This window comes from Bubalus kerabau, chromosome 3, assembly GCF_029407905.1.
Source record: "Bubalus kerabau isolate K-KA32 ecotype Philippines breed swamp buffalo chromosome 3, PCC_UOA_SB_1v2, whole genome shotgun sequence".
Taxonomy (NCBI): Eukaryota; Metazoa; Chordata; class Mammalia; order Artiodactyla; family Bovidae; genus Bubalus; species Bubalus kerabau.
The window spans coordinates 19,331,073-19,342,378 of NC_073626.1; the positions used below are offsets into that span (position 1 = coordinate 19,331,073).

At 39.7% G+C, this 11,306-nt stretch overlaps 1 protein-coding gene across 4 annotated transcripts in view; it reads right to left on the minus strand.

The window, feature by feature from the left end:
- Positions 1–10,511, minus strand: part of C3H6orf62 (chromosome 3 C6orf62 homolog) — a 13,737-nt gene extending 3,226 nt beyond the window's left edge. The window contains exons 1-4 of one of the 4 annotated variants that reach the window (XM_055570787.1): positions 9,551–10,511; positions 6,352–6,528; positions 5,149–5,271; positions 1,093–1,227 (exon numbers count right to left, since the gene is read on the minus strand). In XM_055570787.1, the coding sequence (XP_055426762.1) occupies positions 1,093–1,227; positions 5,149–5,271; positions 6,352–6,528; positions 9,551–9,592 (477 nt within the window). In that variant the 5' untranslated portion in view covers positions 9,593–10,511. The other 3 variants (XM_055570786.1, XM_055570788.1, XM_055570789.1) reach the window with 3 other exon arrangements.
- Positions 10,512–11,306: the final 795 nt, after the last annotated feature.

The window sequence follows — 11,306 nt, forward strand, 5'->3', positions numbered from 1 at the left end:
CACCACAGGAGCACTTAAGTAAATAAGAAACTAAAAACAAAAAAGGCCCAAAACAGAAAACACTCCACCTAAATTGTATGCTTTTCTATCAGTTTTATCACATGCTTCCAGTGAAAATAATTTTCTTAACTTCCAGTTTCTTTTACTTGTAACTACACCATAAAATTACTTTCTATAAGGTACAAAATGTACAATCTTCCCAAATAGCCTATCAGCTCCTTGAAGGTAGCAGTATGACTCCCAATTCTAATTCTCTAGTACGTTGCACAGACTTGCTCAAATAAAAACAAAAATGTTCTACACAATGCAATTAATATTGTACTTTAAAAAAAAAGTATTTAAAATCACCTTCTCAATGAGGCCTTCTCTGGTGACATTATCTAAGAATTCACACCGAACAGTGTAATTCCCTCTTTTCTCTTAGTATTTATTACTTACCTACTTCTAGGTTTCCCACAATGAAATGCAAACCCATAGAGCAGGAATTTCTAACTTGTTCACTGCTATACAATATCTGACACTTAGCACTTATCTGTTGAATGAATGCTAAATAAATTACAATGATGCTATTTTTAACAATTAACAAAGTATTACCCACTATAAATTCTAAGTGATGACATTTATTAGGCTTAGGTCCATAAGAATAAACATTTTACCTAATGAAAATCAATTTGGAATTCTTGGATTGTTACTTAAATTGGAAGTACTTATTTAAAATACATGTGGACCTTTAAAATACAGATATGCTTTCATCCTTTTAGATATTTAAAAGATCTAGGCCAGTACTTCTCAAAACATAAATGTGTTATCCATCTCTTGAGGATTTTATTCAAAATACAGATTCTGATTACTGCAAACTGAAATCATGACTTTTAGAAAAGGTCCCCATGTAGATCTAACATGCAGCAGTTTGGGAACCAGTGTTCCAGGTTAAGATCAGGACATCTGTTTCTTGGTTTTTAAATAACTTCAAAAATAATGCAATACTGAAAAGGCAAATCAGAATTAAGTAACATACAGAAAACAATTTACTAACCAGTAAACTTTTAAAATAAGCCCTTGTGTGGTTTACAAAAAAAAAAAAAAGTTTACCTGCAAGTGCTGTCTGTCAATGAAGAGAAACACCGACTGGTTAGGATTGTTGACAACAATTCCAGTCTTGTCCTTTCGGCTCAGTACATGCAGAAACTGTTTTTCATAGTCACCGTGATGAAACTCAAATTTGGCCTAAGAAATAAGACATTTACATGTAACCGCAAGCATGTTACACTACCTAAAACATCTACTGCACCCACATGCATACAGGTGTGCTCTCCAATATGGTAACCAATAGAGGCTACTTACATTTACATTAATTAAGTGGAATTGAAAACTCAGTTCTTTAATTGTACTGCCCACATTTCAAAAGATCAATAGTCTCATTTGGTGGCTGGTGGCCACCATTCTAAATAATCTCTTGGGAATACACAAGATTTCCTTCATCACAGAAAATTCTACTGCATAGCACTTCATAATTTGACCTTCAAGAAAAACTATACTGAAGTGACTAAATTCTAATACTCCTTTAAGCCAAATATCATTAAATGAGATTTTCAGACCTACTCAGCTCAAGACTCCTACCCTAGTACTTAGTCCAATACCACCACCCATCTTTCTCTTATATAACAAAGAATGCTACAGATGGCTCTTGGAAAGAAATCTATTTATATTCCAATCCCAGGTGCACACCTCACTACTTACATGACCTGTGCAAACCCCTTAACTTTTCTAAATTTCAGCTTCCTCACCTATAAAATAAAAGGGCTCTAACCCATCGGTTAAGAGGAGTAAATGAAACGTAAAACCCACACCTGAAATATACTTCCAGGCCTCACAAAGGTGAGTATCTAAGGATACAGGAACCCCTCAAATTAAAAAAAAAATGTTTTTGGACACATTTTTTTCATATTAGTAAAGTTTTTTACATTATGAAAAACAGTTATCAAGTCACTCATAACATTTTTTTGATTTTTTAACATGAGGAAGATTATCCAACAAAATGTCTATGGAGAAGCCAAATGACAGGTAAAAAGACCAGGCTAACAGGGAATTCAAGAAACCTGGAAACCTTAAACAATTTGATATTTTAGAATAGTGAATTGTAAAAATGATTATTAGCCCATTTGGTTCAAACAATCTTTATTCTCCCATTATGTCAAAGACAGTAGAAAATACTACATGGAAAAAAACCTCAGACCCTGCTGTCTACGGTTTTACTACCCAGCAGTTTTTCTCATAAGCTGTAACATAAAATATGGTATCCCCTACACGACTCTACATAAAATATTGAATTATACTTTTTCACAATTCAAATATTTATTGAACTCGATACGAAAAGCATGTTATTAGATACTGACAAATATAAATAAGATTATCTCAATCTTAAGGGACTCAAATATGCTGAAGAGGAAAAGCAACATAAAAACGTAAATCCTAACTTACTTCAAACCTTTCCAGAATACGATGTGGTTATTTGTAAAAAAAAAAAAATCTTAAAATGGGTTCTTACTGTTAAAAGCACCATGAGAAGAAAGAATAAATAACTAACAGTAGACAATGAGGGCAGTATTAGCAGATGATTTTGGATTGGGCCTTGAAAGATAACAGTAATTATCCCTGGCAAAAATAAAAATGGTAAGCAATTTGGAAAATGCCATTCTAGGAAACAACCTACACAAACACAAGTGTGTCAAAATCAAGACGCTGCTCAAAAAAGACAGCTTCAAGTGTTTCACTATGGCATATATCAAGGTGGATGGAAGAGGCCAGTAGATAACACACTGACAAGAAATTTAAGTGAGACTGAAAAAGGTTTTGCCTGTGTTTCTGTGGCACATCAATTCTATCCTGCTTGAATAGAGTTCCCAGAGTTTTGGGAAGGAATGGTCCACACGAAAAAGAAAACTAATAGGCAGCATGTAAGAAACAATTCCTGGAAGGAAAGTAATGAACGTTTTAATAGCGTGATGAAGAGCTAACCTGAGCAAAAGCATTAGGAATTAAGAGAAAAGAGTAGACCAGACCAACTTTAATAGTTCCTCCCTGTGCTTCATAGTACTATGAATATAGTGGAACTCAATATTTTCAAACAATCTTTACTGTGGTTTCTATTAAATCTCACTACTGAAGTATTCTGATTTTAAAATGCTTTTGAGTCAGAAAAAAAGGTGTGTGAATTAAAGTTTGCCTTTCCTTCACCTATCTTGAGAGAATAAACCCTGTTATTTTTATTTAAGGTTTCTCATTCAGGATATTTATATTAAAATTACGTCAAAGAAGTATGTTTGTTTTTACACTGCTAATTATAAAAATATTATCTAAATCCTAGATAATCCTATATCCTACTGCTTATATTCAGTCCATAATTTAAGGTTTTATCATTCAGGGAACTTTTCACAGTACACAGTAGTGAGTTAAGAGCGTACGCTTTACAGTCAGTCTAAACTTAAGTCTTGACTACCACTTAACTGCATGACCTTGGATTTTTTACCTATCTGACAGTTTCTTAGCAAAAGGAGGTTCCTATCTACCTAGTTTAAGGACTGAGATTCAATATACATCAAATTTTATTTGAAAGACAGCCTAGCAGTCAACACTCAATATAACAGCCATGATTTTAAAGAAAAGTAACACTTAAGAAGACTATTTTAATACAACTATTTTTTTAAAACAAGGTCTGAGAGAAAGACAGAGTACTAGAAATTAAACATACTGTGATAAGCAGATCTAAGTTTTTCAAATGGGAAATTCTGAACTGTAAAAAACAAAAACCTAACAGGGCTTCTGGAGAGCAGCACCATTAAGGTGTAAGACCTGCCCTGATAACATGCCTTTTCCATTTCTGTCTTCTATATTCAGCTTAAATTTTCCAGTGCATTCATCTTAGTCAAATATCATCAATTAAAACAATGCAAACAGAGGACGTTCACCTCTATCTAGCCTATCGGCAAATGAACCTTAGAAAAATGACAACTTATTTGAGCTAATGTGTAGCAACATTACCATGGGGACAGGAGGAGGATACCAATTAGTCTATTACACCCAAAAGCACTATAAAGACACTGCTTTAGATTGGATAAAAGCAAAATTTTTTCAATGACAATTTTCACAGTCCTAAGCAATCAGTTCAAAATAAGCCTTCTAAAATTTAGCTTGGTATACTTCGTCTTTAAATAAATGTAATTACTTCTTACTTTGTCTGATTGCTAAGTATGTTCATAGAAATTTATTAAACATATATATTTAAGTAAAAAAAGAAAAGTTACCTATATCTGACCTAAAACTAACCACAATTAACATTTTGGTGGATCTTGTACTTACAACCATGCACACACAGATATACTATAAATAAAATTACATCAACACAAAGATAAATTCCCTTAAATAAAACATTAGAAATTGTCAAGCACATTAAATGACAAGTCAAACATAGCCAAATATCAAGGAAAGTTAGTTAAGAACCACTACTAAATTCTTTTCTCCTATGAAGCTTTATATGCAAATCAACTCCTAGGAAAAGGTTTCTTCATTCATTTCTTAGATGAGATTCCTCTAAGAATCAGAGTTAAATACAAAGTATTAGAAGCGAGTGTGGTGGAGGGGAAGAGATTTTCTAAAGTTTATCTATGGGCCCTACTATAAACAAAGAAAGTGAAAGTGAAGTCGCTTAGTCGTGTCCGACTCTTTGAGACCCCACTGGACTGTAGCCTATCAGGCTCCTCCGTCCATGGAATCTTCCAGGCAAGAGTGCTAGAGTGGATTGCCATTTCCTTCTCCAGGGGATCTTCCCGACCCAGGAATCGAAACTGGGTATCCCGCATTGCAGGCAGACGCTTTACCGTCTGAGCCACCAGGGAAGCCATGTCTATCCTAAAACAGTTGCTCTGACCATAATTTCAAAGACACACTGGGTAGTCAGAACCACCTCAATCTCATGAGATTCTATAATCCAAATGCTGTCCATTCTTACAACAGTCAAAAGGCCAGGAGGCACTTGTGAAGGAAAACCGATCAGAAAGCATATTCCTAAGGAATTTCTTAAATTGGACCCTATTCTCTGAGTTTTCAACTTATTTATGTGTTCACCACACTTATTTTAGAATAAAATACCTGAACAGGCCTAAAAGGCTCATCAGATTCCTTCCACCTAGAGAACAGGAGACAGACAATTTTTTCAATATCATTCCGAGGCCAAAGAATGAAATCCATCTCCTGAGTACAGCCAATTACATCCTGTAAAATGCCACACACACACAAAACGTTACTTTCAAATAAACAAAGCCATAACAAGCAATATCACAAATTACAGGGTCTGACTACAAAAACATTTTCAAGTGCAAAAGGTCCACTATACAGCTGACCCTTTAACAACCTGGGCAGGAGAGACACCGATCAGAGTCGAAAACTGTGCATGTAACTTTATAGCCAGCCCCCCATATCTGCAGTTCTTTACCTGTGGATTCAACCAACTGTACACTGAGTAGTACTGTAAATTATTTATTTAAAAAAACCCACTTACAAATGGGCCCTGACAGTTGCTGCAAATCCGTGTTAAGGGTCTACCACATATTATGTCTTTTAAGAGGAGACAGTAATAGGACTGTATACAATCTGAATAGTTAATGACCTAATTTTTATTTTTTAGAGTTCACATATAATCAATCAGTTCAATGTTCATCATATTGAGATCTAAACTCATCAGTGCACGGTGAAAACTGCCAACTGAACCTCTCATTTTTTGTCTTTTAAGTTCTTGTACCATTATTTCCACTCTTCAAAATCAGACCCTAATTAATAAAAGGTGTCCTGGAACTTCTAACTCACCTTATTACAGGTGAAATGCAATTTTTATCATATGCCAATTATTGAGGCCAATTAACCTCTTCCAGACCACTACATGGTTATCTCCAGCTGCCCCCCAAGCCTACTAATGATGGGGCCCTCTTGTTCAAGCTACTTTGCCCACAGTAACTTTCAATGAGTTGGAGAAGTTTAGACAAACCGCCTCAAAAGTTCCTTATTTACAAGGGGCAAGATGTTTTATTCTCCCCTGAAAAAGGAAATCTCATACATGAATATCATACATGAATATGTATATCATACATATTACAAAAGTAATATCATACATGAATCACAACAATGTACACCATTACCAACAGAGTAATGCCTAAGAAGTTACACATGCTTTATTTAAATTCCGTTTTTAAAGAGATTTACAATCACCGTTCACTACCCATTTCTTAGGAGTTAAAAAAAAAAGGCAAGTTTAACTCACAAAAGCCTACCCAATCAAGACTTAAAAACAGAACTCACCCTTCTCATAGACTGGTATCGAGGAGCATGGAGCTGCACCACATCTTTCTGTAAAAGCTCTATGGAACTTTCCAAAGAATAACTGGAATCTCGCACCCCTTTCAGGATATTTTCTTCATAATTATTTGTCATAACTGGTATAACCTCAGACACTTCAAAAAGTGCTGATTTTTTCTTCTAAAAGGAAAAAAAAAAAAAAGTGTATTAACCTACTGGTAGCACATTGTCTCTTAACACCCAGAGTTCAAAATACAATGTTTTGTAGCATTATTCTAACACAGCAAAATTCTTAACTGAAGCCATTTCCATACAGAAAACATAGATTTTCAAACTAGGTGGATCCCCCTCTGTTCTTCCCTCAACCCCCTTACTTCCCAAACACACACAAATAGGCTATTATCAGAATGTTTAACTGCATGTTTTTTTAGCATGACGGTAACCATACCAAGAACTTGTTTTGCACCGTATTTCTTAAACAATGAGAAACAAACACCAGATACCCCTGTGGTTAAAAAAACAAAACAGTGATTTACTCCTGATCCAAGTTCACTTAACTGGTTCTACGTACAGCAAAATCAAACTCTCAGCAGTTTAAAATCAAGGCTCTAGGGTCAATTTCCATTATCCCTTCTGGGTATTATGTAACTACAAATGTCAATATTCAAAAGGAAAGGAAAAAATGTCCACCAAACCTTCAAACTTAGTTAAGATCAAGAACTCATCAATTTAGGTTATAAAATTTATGAACTGCTCAAGACAACTGTCTAGATACTGTCCAGTCAAAGATTTCCATAGGTGTGAGAAGAGCTAGATGATATAATTTGCAGCATCTGATAAATTCAGAGATCTAGTCTATTTTTATCTCATATTTCTAGTGAACCTACACTGTAATAGTGTCCATTAAAATCTGGTCTTATCAATTCTGCAATTAACAAAAAAAGAAAAAAAGCAAATCTGTGATATTCAATCTTGAGACAATCATTTCAAAACAAACCACTTTCGAAACCACTTTTTATGCTATACCTAGCAGCTACAAGAGTTCTTAAATACTAATAACTTTAATAGTGGGAATAAATACGTGAGAAACTTTCAAATTAAAGATATACCATGCCAAGATGGTGTTTTTGATGTGAAATTAGCTCACAACTTAAGCACAAAATCAAAGCAGTGTTTCCTTAATATTCAAAACCTAACCTCATGTCAAACAGAAATTGATTATCTAAGAAACTGTCCATTATTTTAAGTTGCCACAAGTTTTTATCATGTTTTCCGTGACTACTCACAACTCATTATTTGCTGTTTTCCTGTGGGATTAAATCTTACACCAAAAAAACTGTACACTTCTTTTGGTCATGCTGTACTTCTAAAGACAAATTAACGGTTACAGTAATTAACTGCTCCTAAAAATAAAAGTGCATTCTATTTCACTAAATGTACCATGAGAAAAGGTAACATGTAGCTTAACCAGAAAGCTTTCAGCAAGTAAACATTTTGATTCCAATTACTACTTTCAGACATTCTACATACCTAGATAATCTTTAAATCCAGTAACCAAGTTCTCTATATAACTCCACGTAAATAAAATTTATTGTAAAACAAAAATGCGAGTTTTACAATGCTACTCACCCCATGTTAACTAAAAGTGGATCCTACTCAGCTTTAGAATTACGTTATTTCCAAACCAATGAGCACACAAGCCTTTCATTCATGGTTACACCCTAACTCCTTTGACTGAGGTAATTACCTTAAGGGTCCAAGTTAAAGCACACAAATGGAGACTTTTGTTCACCACTTTTAACCCTAACCACGTAATATACACTTACAAAAAACCTTGTGCTAAATCACATTAAGAACTTTAAATTACCTTCTCCTTGAATACAAAGGCAATATACATCTTGAAGTCAAACTGGTCAGCTAGAGATTCTTTTTTCTTTCTAAGCTGAGCACGTAGTCTGTTCAGAGCTTGTTTCTTCCGGGAGTTTGGGTCCCCCATTTTGAAATACAGGTGGTACTAAAGCCTTTGGAAATTGTCACTAAACTATGGGCACTTTTTCTTAAGACTCAAGTACAACAGAAACAAGTCATTTTTTTTCCTGCTAATATGATTGTATAGCTAAAATCACGACTGCAACCCCAAAACTGCACCTTCTGGCAATATTAGGAGACTGTCATATTACAGGGTCAAGAAACAAAAGCTGCTGTCCAGTCATGTTTGGACAAGAATGGTTTGGGGTCAGATGGGGAAAAGGAAGGGAAGGAAGGAAGGAAAGAGAAAATACTTGAACTAACTTTTTGGAAAACACATTTGGCTTAACTGCCAAAATAAAGGTGGGGGAACGAATAAACCTATTAGCAGGATTTAGGTGTGCAGTAAAACACAGTTGACACCAGTCCAATCCTTAAAATCCATCCGGATCTTTTTTCCCTCTTTTTAGAAAAGGAATAATGAAAAGAAATGAGGGGGACTGTGATCCTTACTTTCCAAATATCAAAAAGAAAAAAAAAAAGCCACCAAAATAACCTCCCCCCAAAACCAAAACAGGGTAGGTGAATGAAACTGAAATATCCAATTGAACTTTACCCAGCCAGATTCATGGCTGTAGTACCTAATTAATTCTTAGTTATTTCAGATTTCACTATTGCTATGTATTATCAGTGCGTGTTATTGATTACACTTGGTGGTGAGCAAAGAGAAAAGTGCAAAATCGGTAGAGAAAGAAGGGGAGAGGTTCAGGGTTTCCCTGCAATCAACTACAGTGTATACCGGGGGCGGGCAGCTGTTGCCCAAAGGAGCCATAAGAAAAAACAGCGGAGTCATTACCAATTTCCCCATCACCCACATTTTCACCATCAGGCGGCTGCTAATGCTGCTGCCAAGGAGAATCATGATGGCAGAAGAAAAAGGGGTATATATAACACGATATAATAATGATTCCGGCTCTGTGGTTAGACCTGATTAATGCCCGGGATCCCAACACCCCAAGTCCTGCAATGAGTCCTACATTCCCCGAGGGACCGTTCCCTATGAATCTGCCCGCGTGCAAGACCGTGGGGAGTGAGACTTATCTTCTTGTAAGCATTGCTGAGGCAAAGGTGGCGGGTTCTTTCTCCCAAAGCCCAGGCAGTGCCCGGGGACCACCTGCCTTCCACCCCCCGGAGGTCCCACCCCCACCCTTTGCCTTCAGCGGCAGCGACTCACTCGCACCACGGGAGACACTGGATCACTCGGGTTTTCACTCATTTCATCGTGGAAACAATCCCCGCCCAGGTAGAGGAGGCGGGAGAGGGTAAAGGGGAAGGATCAATGGGAAGAAAAGAAAATAATTGCGTTAATATTAATTACTTTTTAAAGTATGCCCACCCCACCCCACCCAAGAAAAGAAAAAAGAAAAAAAGAAAAACTAAGTTCCCGGATTCCGGATTCAGCTCTCACGTTGAACAGACCATGTTTCCCGAGTTTGGATGGTTTAGGGCGGGGTCGTTAGTTGGCTTCCCGAAGGAACAGGGGGGGGTGGACTGGAGGCGGCTGGGGCGGGGTGGGTGACGGGGAAGTCCCCTCCCTGTCCCCGCGGAGACCGGGACTGGCGGACCGACTCTCGGGCGGGGTTCGGGCCCTCTAGCCGCAGCCTGCGGGCGGAGCGGTGGCGGCGGCGGAAGAGGCGGCGGCGGTGGGGGCGCTGCTCGCAGCACGGGCAGGAGCCATGTCAAGAGAAAACCACCAGCCAACTGAACCCCTCCATCCCCGCTGCAGTGCGCACTGTGACCGGGCCGCCCGCGCTGCTGCCGCCGCTCAGCCCCCACCTGGGACCCATAGTCTGGCTCGGCGCCCCGGGCGGCGGCAGACGGGAAGAACGCGGGGACGGCGGCGACGGCGAGAGAAAAGGAGAGGAGGAAAAACGAGGGGGGGGGGGGGTGGATTTGTACTGGCGGCGGAGAGGGAAGAGAGGAAGGGGAGGGGAGCCCTGCGCTAAAGGGGGTCTATCAGCGAAGAAAACCCCCCAAAATATAAAGTTATTTCAGTTCAAGCATCTGCTCTGGAGTCTTTCTTCTCCGCACGGATCGAGTTCCGGCTCTCGGAAAGAAGGTCGATGAGACCCGGAGGGGGGAGAAGCCGAAGCGGAAGGTGAGCGTCCGCGGTGGCACAGCCTGGTTTCCCCCCCACCGGTGGCTGCGGAAGCGACAGCGGCGGCCTCGGCGCCTCCCAGGTCCGGGGCAGAGTCGCGTTTGAGACAAGAAACGAGAACAAACAACTTAAAATGGCAGCGACGGCCGCTGCGTCACCCGCCCCTCACCGGCACCGCCCCGAACGCTCTGCGGCTGCGCACCGCGCGGGCCGCCACCATCTGCGCAGGGGCGAAGGGGGAGAGAAAACGGGCTGGGGGGAAGGTTTACATGGTTCTCAAGGAGGGAGGAAGGAAGAGCAGGGACAGAGGGTGTAAGCAAGCTTTGAAATGGGTGATTCTCCGAGCTGAAGCTTTTTGGTTAACACTCCTGCCCCAAAAGAGGCGTTTGAGACTAGACATCTCCCCCTCTTGTCCAGAATGCAGTTTCTATGGGGGCGTGAAAAAGGTCGACCCAATCTCCCTCCGCCCTTTCTGTCAGGAGGGCCCGGCTCTCGAGTTGGCTCCTCGCCCCGCCCCCGCAGTCGTCACAAAGCCACGCCCTTACGCCCTCCCCGACGGAGCACCCGGATGGAATCGCCCTGCCCCTCATTTCGTGCTCCCTCAGACTCTACTGGGGCGCGGGAGAGGCGGAGCCGGTGGGCGGAGAGAATGCGAAGGTGGGGCGGGGTGGAGGAGGAAAAGGGAAGTGTTTGTCGGGAGGGGAGGCGGAGATGCTCATTTCAGTTCGTCGCGGTTTTGTTTCTCAACCACTGATTGGCAGGCTTTTTGGGGGTCTGCCCCATGGTTTCGTGCAGCTGAGCGTTCGTTTCCAATACCTGGACTTGAAACGGC